We start from the raw sequence: 21,848 nt of genomic DNA, 5'->3' as shown, positions 1-21,848 counted from the left end.
TTTTCAGTGTGTGAAGAGCCACCAATCTGCTTTATCCATGAGAACAGCCCCCAGGAGTGCATGTAGTTTCTCGTACTAACATTGTCTCTTCATCCAGGCATTTGTACTAAGACCATCACCCTAGAGCCTGGGCACATACAGGAAGTCAGGAGAACGTCCGATACAAGCAGGAGACTCTATTCTGCCTCTGAGTTGGACACCTTCTCCCCCACTCCATGTCAGATTCAAACACAATCAATTTCACCAACCCTTCCACCTTCATTCTGCTAGGCATTCCTGGCCTGGAGGCAGCCCATGTCTGGATCTCCATCCCCTTCTTCACCATGTATGTCATAGCCATCTTGGGGAACTTCACCATCCTGTTCATCGTGAAGATGGAACCGAACATCCATGAGCCCATGTACTATTTCCTCTGCATGCTGGCCATCACCGACCTGGTCCTGTCCACGTCTACCCTACCCAAAATGCTGAGCATCTTCTGGTTCAATTCCAGGGAGATCGATTTTTCAGTGCCTGCCTCACTCAGATATACTTCATTCATGGTTTCTCAGTGATGGAGTCTGGGATCTTTGTGGCCATGGCTTTGGATCGCTAAGTGGCCATCTGCCATCCCCTGAAACATTCCACCATCCTGACAAACCACATGGTGGTGAAGATTGGTCTGGACGTTGTTCTGTGTGGCTGCTTACCCGTACTGTCATATCCCTTGCTGATGAGTCGGTGGCCATATTGCAAGACCAACATCATCCCCCACACATACTGCAAGCACACATCTGTGGAAAATCTGGCCTGCGCCGACATCCGCCCCAGTAGTTACTACAGCCTCTCTGTGACATTCTTTGTGCCCAGTGAGGATGTGTTTTTTATTGCTCTGTCCTATATCCAAATCATCAGGGCCATCTTCAGCCTTCCCACAAAGGATGCCCGGCTCAAGACATTTGGGACCTGCAGCTCCCACTTCTGTGCCATTTTAGTCGGTTACATATCAGATCTCTTTTCCTCCCTCACGCACCGGTATGGCCATGAAGTGCCCCTACATTTTCTTGTTCTCATTGTCAATGTGCACCGCCTTGTGCCCCCTTTGGTACACCCCGTCATCTATGGGATGAGGACCAAACAGATCCGGGACCAGCTGCTCTCACTATTTACTCATAAGAACAGAAGAACGGCCATACTGTGTCGGACCAAAGGTGCATCCAGCCCAGTATCCTGTCTTCCAACTGTGGCCAGTGTCAGGTGCCCCAGGGGGAATGAACAGAACAGGGAATCATCAAGTGATCCATCCCCTGTTGCCCATTCCCAGATTCTGGCAAACAGAGGCTAGGGACACCATCCCTGTCCATCCTGGCTAATAGCCATCGATGGACGTATCCTCCATGAATTTATCTAGTTCTTTTTTTAAGTTTTATAGTCTTGACCTTCATCCTCTGGCATGAGTTTCAATGACTGTGCATTGTGTGAAGAAATACTTCCTTTTATTTGTTTTAAACCTGCTGCCTATTAAAAGCTCTGCAAAAAGGTGGCTGATGACATTATGCTGTACCCTGCTGCTTGAATCACTTACTGGATAGTCAAAGAGACACTAAACTCTTTCCTTACCTTACTGTGCTGTGTCAGTGTGACAAACGGAGGACTCAGTCGATGTACAAACCATTGAGTTGCCACCATTCTTATTACTTGTAACTGGACCCCCGAGGCCCCCACTTTGCCACTCCTTCCACGAAGGCCCCATCCCTGCTCTGCCTCTTCCCTGCAAGACCTCCCTGATGCTCGCTCATCTCCTCCCCTGCCCCACTCCTACCTCCTGGTCAGTTGCTGAATGAACAGAACAGGGAGTCATCAAGTGTTTCATGCCGTGTCACCCACTCCCAGCTTCTGGCAAACAGAGGCTACGGACACCATCCCTGCGCCTCCTGGCTAATAGGCACTGATTGACCTATCCTCCATGAATGTATCTAGGAGGAGAGGTAGATGTGCTGGAGGGTAGGGAAAGGGTCCAGAGTGACCTAAACAAGTTGGAGGATTGAGCCACAAGAACTCTGATGAGGTTCAAGAAGGACAAGTGCAAAGTCCTGCACTTTGGATAGAAGAATCACATTCACTGCTACAGGCTGGGGACCAACTGACTAAGCAACAGTTCTGCAAAAAATGACCTGGGATTACAGTGCATGAGAAGCTGGATATGAGTCAGCAGTGTGCCCTTGTTGCCAAGAAGGCCAACAGCATATTGGACTGTATTAGTAGAAGCCTTGCCAGAAAATTGAGGGAACTGATTATTCCCCTCTATTCGGCACTGATGATGTATTGCATCCAGTTTCGTTCCCCCCACCACACACTGCAGAAGGGATGTGGACAAACTGAAGACAGTCCAGCGGAGGTCAACAAAAATAATTAGGAGACTGGGGCACATGATTTATGAGGAGAGGCTGAGGGAACTGGGATTGTTTAGTTTGCAGAAGAGAAGAGTTAGGGGGGATTTGATAGCAACCTTCAAATACCTGAAGAGGGTTTCCAAAGAGGATGGAGCTCATCTGTTCTCACTTGTGACAGATGACAGAACAAGGAGCAATGCTCTCAAGTTGCAGTGAGGGAGGTTTAGATTGGTTATTAGGAAACACGTGGAATCTCCATCCTTTGAGGTTTTTAAAGCCTGCTTGACAAAGCCGTGGCTGGGATGATTTAGCTGATGTTGGTCTTGCTTTGAGCAGATTGGACTAGATGACCTCCTGAGGTCTTTTTGAACCCTAATATTCTATCCACTAAAAGCTTTCATCCAGAAAGATCCACTGTGCTACTGAAATGCATCCACCTTGGGGCTGTAGGCCATGAGCCAGGGAGGACAGAGATGCACAGAAAACATTGATATTTTGGCCAGTGATCCTGGAGGAAACTTATCCCCTGTAGGAAGGGCCCTCAGACTCATTCTCTTTCATGCCACATCAAGAAGGTGAGCTCCTCAGCTTGAAATGGATACCTGTGAATTCTGAGATGGAAGTTTCTTCCTTGGGAATCCCCCGCAGGCAGCCGTGTCCCACATCTCTGTCACCCAAGCATCTGCAACAACATCCTACACAGAGAGCCAAAACAGAGGTGAGCACAGTTTCTAATATAGCTTTGGCCAATCCCAGTGGGGTTCGCTCAGCCTCTAGCAGTGAAGCTGCATCTGGATGTAAACAGGCAGGAGATCAGGGACACTCTAGCCAATGTCTCTGTTTCCATGTCTGTGCTTCTGGGGACCTTCCCAAAGGGAGATGAGAATATTCAGACTGAGTCAGAGAGGAACTGGCTGATCTGTGCGTTTAAAAATTACACTGCTCTACAGCCAAAAAGCTTCTGAAATAAATGTAGTCAAACTTTACTAATTCTGGGTCACTGAGAACGAAAATGATGCTTAAAAGTGTTGATTGGCTCTAGTTTTCAAGTTATGTTATTGAGTCTGTATATACGACCCTTGACTTGGGAATGACGGAGGATAAGTGACTTATAAAGGGAAGGAATCTCAATTTAAACCAGAAATGACTAAAATACATCTTTGACTGGATCTACGAATAAATCTATGACTGGTTTTGGACAGTACTTGCTTTTTAGGCAAAACAATGAATGATGCAATCTGAAGCTGGTATTGCGTCATACATGATATGAATTGCATCATGTTATTCCTAGAAGTCATGGATGATGCAATCATAACAAAGCTTACATCACTCTGCTGAACAAATTGCCCTATATCAGCTCTAGAAATCATACAGTGTCGTGCTCTCTCTATTTGTCAGTGTTTGATTTTGCAAAGGGGACACATTTCTGTTTAGCCAAAGTGAGCAGAGATGCCTCGTACTTGTGTGAACAGTGCAGATAACTTCTGCTATTGTTTGTGGTGAAGTGACTTTGCATCACAAAGTGCAGTATAACCACTATGGTTAAGAAAGCCTATCACCTTTATTTTGGCTGCAAAACTTGGAGATCAGGACAAGAGGTGGCCCCACACATATGCTGCAACAACTGTGCAACAAATCTTCGCCAGTGGTTGAACAGGAAAAGGAAATCTATGCCTTTTGCAGTGCCAATGATTTGGAGAGAGCCAACAGATCATACCAGCAATTGTTTACTTCTGCATGGTGCTCCAGTTGGGAAAGGTGTGTCAAAGAAGAAAAATGGACTGTGCATTATCCAAACATTCCATCAGCTATACGCCAGTACCCACGGAGAAGGACTGCCGGTTCCTGATGCACCAGAATCATTCTCACTTGAGTCAGACGAGGAAGAGGAAGAGGATGAAACTTCTGGTCCCTGAACCATCAATGTCAAGGACCCACATTTTCTCCCATCCTCCTCCTCTGAACCACACCTCATAACACAAGGTGAACTGAATGACCTGTCAGGGATTTGAAACTACCCAAGAGTAAGGCAGAGCTGTTGGGCTCCAGACTACAGCAGTGGAATCTCCTGGCAGGTGATGTTAGGGTTTCCATGTTCCGTGACCGTCAAAAGATCTTGTCCCATTCTTCTTCATGGAAGGTGATCTTGTAGCCTGCAACAACATCGATGGTGTGATGGCAGCCCTCAACACGTTCACGATCCAGATGAGTGGAGACTGTTCATTGAATTCATCGAAGACGAGTCTTAAAGCTGTTTGCTGCATAATGGCAATGTTTTTGCCATCAATTCAGTTGGTCATGCAGTCCATATGAAGGAAACCTATGACAACATGAACAACTTTTGAGGTGCATAACTATGACCAACATCAGTGGGCAGCTTTTGTGGCGATTTGAAGGTTGTTGCTCTCTTGCTTGGTCTGCAGACTGGATACACAAAAGTACTGCTGTTTTCTCTGCGAATGGGATAGTCGTGCAAGAGATTCCACTACATCAAGAAAGATTGGCCACTCCGACAGTCATTGGAGCCTGGGAGGAAAAGTGTTCAGCATCCACCACTTGTTGAATCAAGGAAGATTTTGTTACCCCCTTACACATCAAGCTGGGTCTGATGAAGAACTTTGTCAAGGCCATTGACAAAACACAAGCAGCTTTCAAGTACCTCCGTGGAAAATTTCCAAGGTTAAGTGAAGCTAAGATAAAGGAAGGTGTCTTTGTTGGTCCTCAGATTCGTGAACTTCTTCGAGATGATGCATTTGACCATGCACTGCGTGGCAAGGAAAAGACGGCATGGAAAGCCTTCCAATTAGTGGCAATAAATTTTCTCGGAAACAACAAGGCAGACAACTACAGGTTGTTGGTGGAAACCTCCTCAAGGCATACAAAAGCCTGGTTGCAACATGTCACTAAGATACATTTTTGCACTCTCATCTAGATTTTTTTCACCAAACTGCGGAGCAGTGAGCGACGAGCACGGCGAGGCGATTTCACCAGGACATTGCAACAATGGAGAAACGCTATCAGGGCAAATGGAGCCCATCAATGCTTGCAACTATTGTGGACAGTGACAAGAGATGCTCCATTTAATGAATGCAAGAGACAAGCCAAGAAGCCCAGAGTAGACACTGAATAGGACTAAACTATGTACATAATAGTTTTTGCCTTTTGTTTTCATAATAAATTTTATTTATATAACCCTTTGCTGATTTTAAAGTGTTTACCATAAACAGGACAGGTGAAATATTATCATGTAAAGCAGCTATAAACACAATGAAAAGACCTAGGTTTACAATTTATGATTAAAACTCTACTATCTACACAATATACATAGACATAAAATGTAAAAACTTAAATATCTTAGAAACAGTAGCCAATCAGTTATTTTAATTGTCATATTTGAATTCAGCACATCAGAATACATAATAAATACCACATTTTATCTCTGAAGCAGATGACTTCTCAAAAATTGTAGACCAGTGTAATCACTGCTTTTTTTTGCTATCAAATACATTCTTCTTAAAGAACTCCAAATTTTTATTTCATTTTCAACTTTCTGTCTAAACTGTTCCTCCAAATCAGTTGTGCTGATAATTTTCCTCAGCTTTGGGGTATTAGTTTTTGAAGCACTAAGTTCTATAGAATTACTGTTTGAGAAGTCTTCTCTGTTTGTCCTTTTGAATGTAATCAGTTCCATGCTTTTCTGCTGTTCTCCTCCTCCTTCTCTTAACTAAACAGTCCCAGACTTTTCAGTCTCTCTGCATATGGCAGTATTCCCCATTCCCATAGCCTGTCTTGGAAAACCCTTTCTATCTTCTATATATTTATAGAGAATGAGTGACCAAAACTGAACATGTTTCAAAGCAGGTTATTCTCCATCCCATTCTTTAGGAAACAAATCATTGTCTTTGTTTTGCCTACTACTGAGAAGTGAGAGAGAACCAGTATCACACCTGTGTTTCCTGCTCGTGACAGTTAAGCTTTTCCACACCAGAACGTGTAGGGATTATTGATGCATGAAGCACCATCAAATATGCAATTAGCATTAGTAGGGTCGGTTGTTCATAACTCATCTCTCTGAATAATGAAAAAGTTATTTTTCAGTGTATAAAGAAGGTCCAATCACTTCACCCATGAGAACAGCCTCCAGTAACGTATACAGTATCTCATATTAACTGCTGGGGGTAGAATTTGATAGGGAGGGAAGGATCGATTCCAGAGACAGGACCGTTAAGTCTACGGTCAGTGTTTATTGCATTAGAGGTGCCTGAAAGCTTGTAAGCTATAGCACCCATCCCTCTCCTCCTGAACCCTGAGGAGTCAGCCCCGAGGCGTGTTTGCATTTCCCCTTTACTGTCAGCAATAGCCCTCCTCACTATCTAGGGGGCAGTTCTGGTCTTGGTCCTGGCCCAGTAACTATTCCTTAAAGGTCCTGCTAAATTCTTCACCTCTATTTATGTTTACCTCTGTTATGACCTTTTGTTGCCATACAAGGAGCTGTACTGAGTATTTGAGTCTGGTAGATTTGGCAGGTTTCTGTGTGCTTGTGTCACGGGACTTTCCGTGTTTGTGTCTGTCAGCCCTTACCAGAGATACTCGAGCATTTAGCTGTTTAACACCTGCAAGCTTGTGGTTTCAGGTCTTCCTTGTGTTTCTCTGTCGGCACATTACCAGACTGCACCATGTACGCCATAGCCATCCTGGGGAACTTCATCATCCTGCTAATCGTGAAGAGGGAACCAAGCCTCCATGTGCCCATGTACTATTTCCTCTGCATGCTGGCCATCACTGACCTGGTCCTGTCCACGTCCACCCTGCCCAAAATGTTGAGCATTTTCTTGTTCAATTCCAGGGAGATCGATTTCAGTGCCTGCCTCACTCATATGTACTTCCTTCGCTGCTTCTCTGTGCTGGAGTCAGGGATCTTTGTTGCCATGGCAGTGGATCGGTATGTGGCCATCTGCCATCCCATGAGACATTTCACCATCATGACAAACCGCACGATGTTTAAGATCGGCCTGGCCGTGGTGCTGCGTGGTGCCATGCTGGTACTACCTTATCCCTTCCTGACAAGGTGTTGGCCATATTGCAGAACCAATATCATCCTGTAGACGTACTGTGAGCACATGGCTGTGGTGAAGCTGGTGTGCACCGAAACACGTGTTAATAGTTACTATGGTCTCTTTGTGGCATTCTTTGTGCCTGGTCTGGATGTTTTTTTATTGCCATGTCCTATATTCTGATCCTCAGGGCCATCTTCAGCCTCCCCAGATAGGACGCCCGGCTCAAGACTTTTGGGACCTGTGTCTCCCACCTCTGTGCCATCTTAACCTTTTACATCCCAGTTATCTTCTCCTCTCTCACATACCGTTTTGGCCACAATGTGGCCCTATGGTTTCATGTTGCCATTGCCAATGTGTACCTCCTGGTGCCTCCCATGCTAAACCCCATCATCCATTGGATAAGGATCAAACAGATCCGGAAATGGCTGCTCTGGCTTGTTACTCATAAAGGGACCTATTTTTTCCCATTGCTCTGACTCTCAGACCGAACTCTGTGCAGAGTTGACTGGTTAGATGGAGCTGGGCCCTCTGTCCTGCATCACTGATTGGGCAGTCAAGGAGACATTAAATCCTTTCCTGGCTTATTGTGCTGTGTCAGTGTGATAAATTGGGGAATTGGTCTGTGTTCTCTTCATTAACTCATAGGAATGTCACCTTTTTAAATGCTGGTAACTGGAACTCAGAGGCCCCACCCTCTGCCCTGTATCTTCCCCCAAGGCTGTGTCTCTGTTGTTCCCTCCTTTACTCCCATCCCCATCACTCCCTGGATCCTCTTCACCACCCCCGCCTGCTGCAGAAGCAGCATTCCAGATTTTGCTCGGCGGGTAACTTTAACTGTGATTAGAGGGGCTAGCTAGGCTCTTGAAAACTTTAGATTTTCCACCAGATAATTTCGCAGTTAGCTGACAGGAGCACATTATCTAATTCTCGTATAACGGAAAGAGCAACAAAATAATATTAGAACCACTGAGCTCTATTACTAACATGTTCTGACATCTTGTAGCGAGTCACTTAAGAGCCACTGGTTAGGTTTACAAATTTAATGTATATTCTTTCATTGTTACTAAGTCTGTGGAGAGAGAGACCCATACTGAGTTCCATCTCAGCTCTGAGAGTGGAGATGGGTCATGTGGATTACAGTGGGGAAAGGGAGCAGATAAATATGGGTTCTGCATAAGAACATCAAAATGGCCATATTGAGTAAGACCGATGGTCTAATTACTTCAGTATCCTGTCTTCCAACAGAGGCCAATGCCATGTGCTTCAGAGGGAATGAACAGAGCAGGTAATCATCAAGTGATCCATCCCCTGTTCCTTTTCCCAGCTTCTGGCAAACAGAGTTTAGCGACATGCAGAATATGGTGTTGCATCCATGCCAACTGTCTCTAATAGCCATTGATGTATCTATCCTCCATGAACTTATAAGAACATAAGAATGACCATAGTGGATCAGACCAAGGTCCATCTATCTCATTATCCAGAGGGAATTAACAGAATCATCAAGTATCAGAGGGGTAGCCGTGTTAGTCTGGATCTGTAAAAGCAGCAAAGAGTCCTGTGGCACCTTATAGACTAACAGACGTTTTGGAGCATGCGCTTTTGTGGGTGAATACCCACTTTGTCAGATGGATGTAGTGGAAATTTCCAGGGGCAGGTATATATATGCAAGGAAGCTAGAGATAATGGTAGTTCAAGTCAGGGAGGAGAGCCCTGTTCTAGGCAAGTTGAGGGTGAAAAACAAGGGAGGAAATACCGGTTTGTATTTGCAAGCCATTCACAGTCGTGTTCAATCCTGAGACTAATGGTGTCAAATTTGCAGAGAACTGGAGGGCTTACTCAGCAGTTTTCCTGAAGTCGGGTCCTGAAAGTTTTTTGCTGCAGAATGGCCACTAAGGTCTGCTAATACGTGTGGCCAAGGGAGGTTGAAGTGTTCTCCTACAGGTTTCTGTATATCCAATTCCTAAATCTGAAATGTGTCACATTTATCCCTTTTCCCGTACGGACTATCCATTTGGCCCGAGGTACATAGCCCAGAGGGGCATTGTGCATATGAGGCGTATATTACATTGGGGACATGCAGGTGAATGAACCAGTGTTGGTGGCTGAGCTGGTAGAGTCCTGTGATGGTATCACCTGGTGTAGATATGTGGGGCAGAGTTTGGCTTCGAGGTTTTGTTACATGGATAGGTCTGAGCCTAGAAGTTACAAAGGTGCCGTGTGTAAGTTACTGTTGAGAATATGTTCAGGTGCAGGGTCTGTGGCGAGACTGGCCTGCACCCAAGTGCCCTATGAAAGTGAGGGACATTGGTCCAAGGAGGGTTGTAGAATCCCTGAATGATAGCGTTGGAAGGGATTTTAGCCTGGGGGCTGTATTGGATGGCCAGTGGAGTCCTGTTGGTTTCTTTCTTGGGTTGTCCTTGGCAGTAGAAGGGCTACTGGGGTACATCTGGCTCTGTGATCTGTTTCCTTGTTTCCTCATGTGGGTTTTGTGGAGAATACTTGTGGAGATTTTATAGGTGTTGGTTCTCTGTCTGAGGTAGAGCAAAAGATTGGTTGTACCTCAGTGTTTTTGGCTGTAGAACAATGGATTGGTAGTGATGTGCCCGGGATGGAAAGACTGGAGCATAAAGGTAGCATAGCGGTCGGATAGGATTTTCGGTATAGGGTGGTGTTAATGTGACCGATCACTATTTAGCACCGGGGTGTCTAGAGTGAACTTCCGTGTAGAATAGGTCCAGGGTGAGGATTGATGTCGGGGGTGTAAGCTGTTAAATCCACATGGTGGAATTTTCAAGAGTCCCTTCCAGTGGGTCCAGATTATGAAAGATGTCATCAGGTAGCATAGGTAGAGGAAGGGGCGTGAGTGGACCGATGAGCTGAGGAAGCGATGTTCCAGATCGGTCATAAAAAATATTGGCAATTGTGGGCCAAGCGGTGCCCAATAGCAGTGCCATGGCTGGAGATATATATCGTTAATCAAATTTGAAATAGTTTGTGATGAGGATAAAGGCACAAAAGAGCTCAGCAACCAATGTGGCTGTTCGCATCATCAGGATACCTGTTCCTGACAGCTGTGTATTACCATTGGTGGGATGTGTGTTAGAGAGCCTACGCCATGGTGGCTAGGATGGTGTTTTTTTCTGGACGTCACCAATGCAATTGTAGTTTCCCTCAGGAAATCAGTGGTGGCAACAGAGATAGATGGAGTGCTGGATGGCAATAGGGTCTGAGTAGAGAGTCCACATAATCCAGACAGTCCTTCAAAGTGAGCAGTGCCAATGGCCCGAGATGATTGGCGTGCAGGATTACGGGTTTGTGGATCTTGTAGTAGATAGAAGAACCCTGGTCGGGCTTAAGGGTATGTTGATTTGTTCCGGTGTTAGTGGGTAGGGGTTGGTCCATCAGTAAGATGGTGCAGTTTCTTAAGGTGTATTCCTTGCCATGGGATATGAGGAAGTGCCACTGAGAATTTGGTAATTGGAGAGTTGTCTGGCGGCCTCCTTTTCGGGTAGTAGAGCAAACCGGTTCATGAGACAACAGCACCTCCTTGATTAACCGCCTTGATGATAATGTCTGGGTGGTTCCTGAGGCTGTGGATGGCATGGGGCGTTCTGCACGACTTAGGTTATGAGACAAGGAATGTTGTTTTTCCCACAAATTTTCTGCTTGGCACGTTGGTGGAGAGCATTCCCATTAATAATGAGGTTCAGAACTATCATGTTTATTGACTCCTCAGGAGGAGTCCATGTGGATGTATTCTTCTTGTGCTGGTTTGATGGAGGGGTACCTGTGGATATCAGTTGCAGCATTCAGTTTTGTCCTGAAAAGTATTTGAGTCCTGAGACGGCGAAAGTAGGCTTCCAAGAATCCCACAGAACTGTATCAATTTGTGGGGGTACAGGGCAAGAAAAAAGAGTCCCCAAAGAAGGATCAGTCCTTTTCTTCTGGGCCTGGAAGTGTAGTTGGATAGATGAGATATTCTGGTGGGTTGGGGGTACCAACGGTATGTGGCACAATGAGGCAGGTAGGAGTTTAGAACAGGCTTACAGATCATTTTTCCATTTGTAGAGGAAGTGAGTGAGTAATGTAGATCCACTGGTCTTATTTTCGTGGAAGTCCTTTTGTATGGAAGTGTTTATTATTAATGGGTCCTCTCCAGGTTGGAGAGCTTTTTGATGTTTCCTGGTGCTGTATAGGATGCTGACCAGAATGTTCCTCAGTTTTCTGTGATAGGAGTAAGTGTGCATAATCTCTCAACTGTGGGTCTGTGTAAGTATGTAAATAGCAGTGGAATTTTTACCTTTAGTCCATTTTGGTTAGATGTCATGCAATTTGCATTTGGAAAAGGAAGATATATCTGTCTGTATTTTGGTTGCAAGTTTTCTCCATGAAAGGTTGATGGATAGTTTGGCACTCCATACCACTAAATGATCCATTGCATGGTGTCAAGTTATCAGAGGGTAAGTCAGTGTTTATCTGGATCTGTAAAAGCAGCAAAAAGGATCCTGTTGGCAACGCTTTATAGACTAACAGACGTTTGGAGCATGAGCTTTCGTGGGTGAATACTGCACTTTGTCAAGATGCATGTAAGTGGATTTCCAGGGCAGTATCAATATATATGCAGGCAAGCTAGAGATAATGAGGTTAGTTCAATCAGGGAGGATGAGGCCCTGTTCTAGCAGTTGAGGTGTGAAAACCAAGGGAGGAGAAACTGAATCATCAAGTGATCCATATCCTGTCGCCCGTTTCCAGCTTCTTAAAAACATAGGTTAGGGACACCATCCCCTCCCATCCTGGCTAATAGCCATTGGTGGACCTGTCCTCCATGAATTTATCTAGTTCTTTTTTGGTTCTTCTTGGAACCCTGTTACAGTTTTGGTCTGCACAACATCCCCTTGAAAAGAGCTCCACGGGTTGACTGTGAAGAAATAATTTCTTTCATTTGCTTTAAATGTGATGCCTATTAATTTCAGTTGGATGCCTCCTAGTTCGCATGTTGTGTGAAGGAGTAAAAAACTTTTCCTCATTCAATTTTTCCACACTCATCACAATTCTATAGACCTCTCTCTCTTGTTCCCCCATAATCATCTCTTTTCCAAATGGATAGTCCCAGTTGCCCTTCTCTATACCTTTTCCAAATCTTGGATTTGAGGGGTGTCTATATCCCAGAATGTAATTAAGCAAAGTGCAACCATATGTGCATTCAGACAACATGAATGTATGAAATAGAGCACTATATAGTTAAGGATTAATTGTAAAACACGCTTTCAGATGGAAGGCCAAAAACTAACTGGCAGTTTCTGCTAATCATAACAGGAGGATGGGAGAAAAAAAATTAAATAACTGAGAATAAAGAGGGTAAGTCGGATGGAAATCTTGAATCTAGACACTTCTGATATTAGAAGTTTATTGGAAGTGAGGAAAAGTGATGATCCAGTAGGGTTCATTATAACCTAAGTGTTTAGTAGAAGTTAGTTATAAAAAGGATTAGCCATAGAATGTGCTTTGGAGCAGTCCTCTGAAGCCATCTGGAGAGTCTCTTTTCCTTACACTTTTTCTCCTCAGTGGGTGAGCAACTAGCCACTTCAAACCCTTGGTCAATTACTCAGTACCGTTCCAGAGTTTAGGTAAATATTTGGCAAGTTCTAAACCTACTGCTTATGCCTGTGTTCACTTATATATAATGAACTGAAATGTTAGTCTACAGCACATTTACTTGCGTCAATCTTTATTAGACAGAATTGCTGTGCTCCCATGGATTTATTCCTGACACCACCAGGAGTGCAATATTTGTTACCCCGCTGAGGGTTCTGAAAACTTGGGTTACAGGGTGACCAAATTTGCATGCAGTATTCGATATGTGGGTGTACCATGGATTTATATAGACACCATATTATATTTTTGTCTAATTATCTATCCGTTCCTTAAAGGTTACTAGCATTCTCTTAGCTTTTTGATTGCCAAAGTACATTGAGCAGATGTTTTCAGAGAACTAGCCACAATGACTTCAAGCTCTCTTTCTTGATGGGTGACAGCTAATTTAGACCCTCTCATTTTGTATGTACAGTTGGGATTACAGTTTGCCATGGACTATACTTTGCATCTATTGGCATTGCATTTCATCTGCATTTGTGTGGTCCAATGACCCTGTTTTGTGAGATCGCTTTGTCACTCTTTGCACGGAAGGACAGTCACTGCTTCTGAGGCACCAGGCAGGGAGCCTACCACAGCCCTGCCAACCCTCCATCCCAGCTACAGTGGTCATCCTTGGGCTGCCCCATGAGCACTTGTGCTGCTGCCTGGGCCACCCCCTCAAGCCACTGCCTGCCGAAGCAACCTGTGGTGCCCAGGCCACCCCCCGGATACAGCCCTATCAAGCACCCACAGTGTCCCCCAGGACACCTCCCCAAACCCGTGATCTCTCTGAATAGTGACTGAGTTCTTAAATACTTAACCTGTCCTGGTTGGAGTAATTAGCCCAATGGCAACTTTTTAAAACTATATTATATTTATGCTTTTTGTTTCTACTGGTGGCACACATCTGCAAATTACCTCAATATTGATGTACGCAACAAAATTCATTGTGCACATGGATGGGAAAAATAAAAGGAAAAATTGATTTTGTAGCCTTTTACTTTATTTAAAGTAAATTTTCTAATGTGGTGTTACACTACTGTGGCTTTGGCTCTGGTGGCTACAGTTTCAATCTTAACAGAGTGAAAGTCACCTCTGCTGCTTGCTTCAAATTGACAATTCTTAGAACATGTAAAGACCAAAGGTAGTGACCACACATACATTCATCAGTACAAAGCCTAGTCTATTCTCACAACCTGTATCTTGTGATTAAGACACATGTCTGAGACAAGCTACTTTTATGGCATTTTATGACATAATATAAATCTTCTGAATAATTTTCTGCAATATTATTACTTAGTTCCTCTTTTCCCATTATTTTAGGGCATCGGGTTATTTTCCAGTCACTTATGCCATCATTTTTTGTCTCCACGGCCTACAGTAGCTAAGCTAAACTCTTACAGGTCTCAACCTACAGGTTCTTCCATTCCAGCTTCTCTTACTCATGTCTAGTACTTGGTTCCTCTCAATATGGATCAGTCTTGTACTTCCATAATCCACAATTTAATCTTAATTAATATACAGAGAAAATATATGATCTAACTTATTGAATAATAATATCACAGAAAAAAATGAATAATGAACTAAAATCATTGGCTACAATTTAGACCTCATTGTTTTCTATTTATAGTTGAGATGATGTTTTCCAGTATATATACTTTATCCATGTAGTGAGGCAAAGACTCATCGGCGCAGTGCCTCCTGCTGGTCATCCAGTGAATTAGCTGTCCAGCCTCCGGAGTGCCCTCTGCAGTCTGGTGTCTCACCTTGCTGCCGGCCCCGTGTCCCTCCCAGACCCCAGTGCCCCTTATCTTGGATTTCTGCCCCCTGCAGTACCTTGCAGCCTCACTGGGTCTCCCCTCCCTGGGGAACCCCCACCCCCCTATGCCACCTCTCCTCATTCTTGGGCTGCTGCCAGTCCCCATCTAGCCCCCACTGTCTGGGGTGGACTGCAGTGTAAAAGCCACTCATCATCGGCCCTTCCCTTGGGCTGCCCCTCTGCAACCCCAGTATCTTCTCGGCCATTGGCAAGGCCTGCAGCCTGGGGGTTTTCCAGGCTTGAGCTCCCCAGCTTCTCTGCTCCACCCTAGGTACCCTATTCTGCTCCCCTGCAGCCAGGCCCATCTGTCTCAATAGCTAGAACGAGACTGCCTGAGTTCCGTGCTCCTGGCCTTTTATAGGGCCAGCTATGGCCTGATTGGGGTGTGGCCCCAGCTGTGGCTGCTTCTCCAACCAGCCTCGGCTTTTCCTTCAGCCCCAACCATCTTCCAGGACTGGCTGTAACCCTTTCAGGGCTGGAGCGGGTGACCACCCCGCTACAATCCACATAACAGTGGAACATACTTTGTGATTGGTCAGAACCTTCTAGGGTGTCTAGGGGCCTCCTCCTGCAACTCCTGACTTCTCCTCTAGTTGGAATCTGTCTCTCTGCTGCAACCATAGATTGTCTCTCTCCTGCATCAGCTTCTTTCAGCTCATCCAGTCTCTGTGTTTTAAAGGGCTGGATGAACACTTCTTCCCTCTGTTCCCCCCTCTGGGGAGGTTCCACTCGTTCCACACACACCCTTCTGCAGAGAAACTGGAGAAAATTAAAGTTAGAATTCAGTTACTCCCTTCTTCTATCCCTGTATGATCTCGCTTGGACTCATAGTCCTTAATGAGCCAATGTATTTATAAACAGATGCCTCCACCCCAGCCTGCTGTCTCTTAGTACAAGGTGTGTGAGTGAAGAGTACAGGAAATCCCAAAGACATAACAATACGCATGGTTCATAAAACAAAAAGGTGAGGTAATAGGGTTTTCCTCCACCTAGGGTTTTATCCAGATGCTCTGATTTTTGGCTTCTGTGTCTTGATGCCATGCAGGGTTGTCAGGTACCTGGTTTTGAACTAGAAAGTCCAGCCAAAAAGGGGATCAGACTGTGCCTGGTTCCTGAAGGGCATGGGGTAGGTTTGGGGTCTTTCACCCACGCCTGCCCCTGCTCAGCTGGGGTCACTTCATACCAACAGGCAGGGCCTTTATTTAGGCTTCAGCAGCTCCCAGCCCAGCCCCAGAGTAGAGGAAGCCCAGCTGAGGCAGGGACAGAAGTGGAGAAGATTGAAGGAGTGAGGGAGGGGAGTAGAGAATCCAGGATCTAGGGCCGGTGGGGTAGGAGTAGGGCCTTGGGGAACAGGTAGGGCAGAGGGCAGGGTCTCAGGGTCCAGTTGTTGCCACCTTTCTAACTGCAAAGAATTAATAAGTTCTATACAGATCAATTCCCCAGTTTGTCATGCTGACACAGCACAGTAAGGTCAGGAAAGGATTTAATATCTTTTTCACTCCCCAGTAAGGGATTGAAGGAAGAGGGCCCAGCACCATGTCACCAGCCAGTGCTTCACGGAGCTCAGTCTCTGAACCAGAGCACCAGGACAAAACTTTAGTTAGAATCATAGAATCATAGAATATCAGGGTTGGAATGGCCCTCAGGAGGTCATCTAGTCCAACCCCCTGCTCAAATCAGAACCAATCCCCAACTAAATCATTCCTTATAAGTAATGAACCGGAGCAGCCTGTACCGGATCTCTTTGGTCCTCACCCCATAGATGATGGAGTGTAGCATGGGGGGCACCAGTAGGTTCATGTTGCCAATAAGAACATGGAAATGCAGGGGCACATTCTTTCCAAACCGGTATGTGAGGGAGGAGAAGAGACCTGGGATATAAAAGGTTAAGATGACACAGAGTTGTGAGACACAGGTTCCAAAAGTCTTGAGCCGGGCTTCCTTTGCGGGGAGACTGAAGATGGCCCTGAGGATCTGGATATAGGACACAGTGATAAAAATCCCATCCAGACCCATTACACACAATAGCACAAAGAGACCATAGTTACTGCTGATGTGGGTGTCGCCACAGGCCAGCTTCACCACAGATATGTGTGTGCAGAATGGCTCAAGGATGATGTTGGTTCTGCAATATCGCCACTGTCTTATCAGGAAGGGATAGGGCAGTACAAGCATGCTACTGCGCAGCACCACGGCCAAGCCCATCTTGGCCACCACAGGGATTGTCAGGATGGTGGAATGTCTCAGGGGATGGCAGATGGCCACGTAGCGATCGAAACCCATGGTCACAATGAACCCGGACTCCATCACTGAGAAGCAGTGAATGAAGTATAGCTGGGTGAGGCAGGCACTGAAATCGATCTCCCTGGAATTGAACCAGAAGATTGCCAGCATTTTGGGAAGGATGGAAGTGGACAGGACCAAGTCGGTGATGGACAGCATGCAGAGGAAATAGTACATGGGCCCATGGAGGCTCGACTCCATTTTCACAATTAACAGGATGGCCAAGTTCCCCAAGATGGCTATGGCTTACATGGAGCAGAAGGGGATGGAGATCCAGACATGGGCTGCCTCCAGGCCAGGAATGCCCAGCAGGATGAAGGTGGAGGGGTTGGTGAAGTCGGTTGTGTTGGAGTTTGACATGGAGTACAAGTGAAGGTCTCCAACTCTGAGGTAGAACGGTGTTTCCTGCATGCACTGTATGTTCTCCTGACTTCCTGTATGAGCCCAGGGTCAAGGGTGATGGTCGCAGTACAAATGCCTGGATGGAGAGACAATGTGAATATGAGACACTACATGCACTACTGGAGACATTTCTTGTTGGTGAAGCAGATTGCTCACTCTTCACACACTGAAAAAAAGACATTTTCATTATTCATAGAAATAAATTATGAACAACTGACCTACTAATGCCAATTCCATATGTTATGGCATGTGTCAACAATTCCTACATGTCGTGGTGTGGTAAAGCTTAATGGGCAGTAGCAGGAACATGACATTGGGTACTGGTTTTCCATCATTGTTCCTTAATGCAATGAAACCCAGGCTGGGGAGTCTGTGCTGTAGGGAGTTCCCTATTCACCTGGTTGCTTAAAACCTGAGAATGGGAAAAAAAATACAAACTTTTGCCAAGTCGTGCTCCGGGAGGAACATCCCAGCTAGACGCACTCCATGGAAAAGATCTGGGTGTCATTGGTAGCAACTCAGTGGAAACACGTTCTGTGGTAAATGATGGGGGTAGAACCCCTTTTATGAACACCCAGCCAGTCAGTTAGTTATAAAAATCTTTCTTAGTAGCTGTTCTCTACTTGCCTTGCCTGTACAGAGTTAAGAAATCTCACTGAAATGCTTAGGTAAGAGGAAGTGAGTTGGCACCTGGCCAAAAGAGCCAATGGGAAGACTAGAAACTTTTAAAATTGAGGAAAAACTTCCCGTCTTTGTGTGGGTTGTTGTTTTCTCTTGGCTGGAGAGACAGAGAGCAGCAGGTGTGCTGTAAAGATTGACCCAGATATGAAAAACCATCAGAATTTATACCTAAAAATTACTCCTTTGGAACGACAGATAAGTAAGTAGAACAGGAAATGTTTACTTAGACGTGATCAGGTTTATCGCTTTATTTTGGGCTTGTGGAGTCTTCTGTGCTAAACACAGGAGCTTCTGTTTTCTTTGTAACCTTTAAACTGGACCCCAAGGAAGGCATTCTTGGGTGTTAATGATTTCAGTTGCTCTTTTAATATCTAGCAACGCCCTGATTTTCCAGACGTGTTGTCAAATATATAAAGGGAAGAGTAACCACCTTTCTGTATAGAGCACTATAAAATCCCTCCTGGCAAGAGGTACAAAATCCTTTTACCCGTAAAGGGTTAAGAAGCTCAGGTAACCTGGCTGGCACCTGACCCAAAGGAGGGGGAAAAGGCTTTGATTTGTCTGTTCTTTGTCTGCCTGTTCTGTGGGCTTGCCGGAGACAGATCAAGAAGGCAAGAACCCAACTCCATTAGAATTAGTAAGTAATAATAAGGGAATGTGTTAGCTTACTTTTATTTTGGCTTGTGATTTTCCTTGTCTATAGGGAGGTCTTGTCTATAGGGAAGTTTTGTCCAGAGGGGACATCCTCTATGTTCTTGAGTCTTTTGTTATTCTGTAAAGTACTTACCATCCTGATTTTACAGAGGTGATTCTTTCACCTTTTCTTTAGTTAAAATTCTTCTTTTAAGAACCTGATTGTTTTTTCATCATTTTAAGATCCAAGGGTTTGGGTCTGTGTTCACCTGGTATGAGTTCGTGAGGATATTATTCTCAAGCCTGCCAAGGAAAGGGGGTGTAAGGGGGTTGGGATGATATTTGTGGAGGGTGGGGCTCCAAGTGGCCCTCCCTAAATGTTTGTTTAAATCACTTGGTGGTGGCAGCATTATCTAATCCAAGGTATAAGAAAGAATTTGTGCCTTTGGGAGTCTTTAACGTAAAATAGTAGAAATACGCCTAGGGGATCTTCAAACGGATCCCCACATCTGTATCCTAAAGTTCAGAGTAGGGATGGAACCTGATATGGTGGCAGAGTGGTGGGATCATTTTGAACCAGAGATCATTTTGAATCAAAAGCCCAGTAGAATTTTAAAAGGACATTTATTTTTCCTTTTTGGATGTTTAGAAAGCAGATAGAGATCTTATCTCTCTTTGCCTGGAAGCAGAGGTATCAGGTCCCTGTAACAAAGGGATGTTTTTAAGCTGTGAGCAGCTGGAGATTTTTGTCTCTGCCTGAGGGCAGGGTAGTTAACTTTCTACAAGGGAATTCACAAGCTAGTTTGTTTTTTTCCCCCTTTCTAGCTCTTGGGTTAGGCTAGGTTAAGTACAAAAAGCAGAAACATGACTACCAGTGAAACAGCTAAAAAACTAGAACTATCTAGACTGGAAGCAAAAGAGAAAGAGAAAGAACATAAGAGACTGATCGAATTAAAACAACTAGAAATTAAGGCACAGGAAGCTGCCCACAAGAAAGCGCTGGAGTTACTAGAAAAAGAGAGGCAGCATGAACTGGAGTTAGAGAAGTCAAGGGCTAAGCAGAATGTACCAGACAACCCTGGCAATCCTTCTCCAGGTACTGCTTCCCATCCCAGAAAGTTCTCCACCTACAAGGCAGGCGATGATACTGAGGCCTTCTTAGAAAATTTCGAAAGGTCCTGCCTTGGGTACAGCATCTCTACAGATCAGTACATGGTACAGCTGAGACCACAGCTCAGTGGACCCTTAGCAGAGGTGGTGGCTGAAATGCCTAAGGAACACATGAACAGTTATGAACTTTTTTTTAAAAAAGGCCAGAATCAGAATGAGGCTAACACCTGAGCATTCCTGTTGGTTGTTCAGAGCCCTAAAGTGGAAACCGGATGTTGCATTTTCCCAACACACCTTCCACATTGAAAAAAATTGGGATGCCTGGATATCAGAAGCAAGCATTAAATCTCTGGAAGATCTTTCTTTCCTAACGAAAATGGAGCAGTTCTTAGAGGGTGTTCCTGAGGAAATAGAAAAGTACATCCTAGATGGGAAGCTCAAAACTGTAATTGAGGTGGGGGAGATTGGAACCAAATGGGTGGAGGTGGCAGAAAAGAGAAAAAATGAGTAGCAGCTGAAATGGATATCAGAAGGGGCAACCCGAGACAACACCCTACCACTGGAGGCAGCCAAAAGCCCCACCTACATCCCAAGGAAAACCCCAAACCCCTTTTCATCCCACCACACCATTCTCCAGCCACCCACCTTGGCCCAATGACCAGTCATCTGGGTGATATTTTAAATGTAATGAGCTGGGGCATGTGAAGGCCAACTGCCCAAAGAACCCCAACAGACTGCAGTTCATTACATCGGAGTCATGTCCAAGGTCCTCAGGCTCAGATGCCTCCCAGGTACCCTCAGAGCGAAGGAAAACTGTGAGTATGGGCAGGAAGAAGGTTGCAGCATGGAGGGACACTGGAGTACAAGTGCCAACTATCCACCAATCCTTAGTGGACCCCAAATTCATCAACCCAGAGGCCCAAGTGACAATTCACCCATTCATGTCAAAATCTGTAAACTTGCCTACAGCTGAGTTGCCTGTCCAGTACAAGGGCTTGTCAAGAATGTGGACTTTTGCAGTCTATGATGATTATCCTGTCCCCATGCTGCTGGGGGAAGACTTGGCCAACCATGTGAAGCTGGCCAAGAGGGTAGGAATAGTCACCAGCAGCCAGGCTAAGCAAGCTTTCACACCCATCCCTGTTCCTGAGCCTTCCACCAGGGCCCCGTCTGTGTTACCAGAGACCCAGACAGAGGTGGTGGACCCGGATCCCCTGCCAACAACTACAACAGCTGTAGCATATCCAGTCCCAGAGACCCAGCCAAAGCCAGTCCCAGAACCAGAACTGGTGAATTAACCATCACCAGAACCATGGCCAGTACTGAGTCCAGCGCTTGCAAGCCCATCTACAACTTCAACACCAGTGGGCACCATCAAGCCTGCACTGGCAGCAGCAGCAGATAACCCTACCCAAGAGGCTCAGCCAGAGCCTGAAATACCACGTAGTGTACCGGCGGACAGCGGTTCACAGTGAACAGGAACAACTCCATCACCTGCCTTGCTTCCAGAGGGATCAAGCCCCAGTCCACAATCCAGTGAGGAACTGATGTCTCCAGCAGCAAAGGAACAGTTCCAGGTCAAGCAGGAAGCAGATGACAATCACCAGGGAGCTTGAACAGTAGCACGGAGCAACCCACTGCCTCTCAGCTCTTCTAACCAATCCCAGTTTGTTATAGAATAAGGATTTTATATAAGGAAACTCTTCTGGTGGACACCAGGAAGACTGGCATCCTCAAAGACAATTGGTAGTTCCAGCTAAGTACTGGGTAAAGCTCTTGAGCTTAGCCCAATATCAATCTTGTGGCCATGTTGGGGTGAATAGGACCAAAGACCGTTTGGGGAAATCATTCCACTAG

The 21,848-nt window shown here is 45.4% G+C and overlaps 1 protein-coding gene and 1 pseudogene across 1 annotated transcript; one reads left to right on the top strand and one right to left on the bottom strand.

Moving 5' to 3' along the window:
- Window positions 1-215: 215 nt before the first annotated feature.
- LOC116825129 (olfactory receptor 52E8-like) lies at window positions 216-7,905 on the top strand (annotated as a pseudogene).
- An 8,542-nt stretch (window positions 7,906-16,447) lies between these two features.
- On the bottom strand, window positions 16,448-17,576 carry LOC116825132 (olfactory receptor 52R1-like). Its single transcript, XM_075063382.1, is given in 1 exon segment — window positions 16,448-17,576. A coding segment is annotated over 1 exon segment (996 nt). The 3' UTR covers window positions 16,448-16,580.
- Between the last annotated feature and the right edge of the window lie 4,272 nt (window positions 17,577-21,848).

Source organism: Chelonoidis abingdonii, chromosome 1 (genome assembly GCF_003597395.2).
Source record: "Chelonoidis abingdonii isolate Lonesome George chromosome 1, CheloAbing_2.0, whole genome shotgun sequence".
Taxonomy (NCBI): domain Eukaryota; kingdom Metazoa; phylum Chordata; order Testudines; family Testudinidae; genus Chelonoidis; species Chelonoidis abingdonii.
This window is presented reverse-complemented; position numbering and strand designations above follow the sequence as displayed.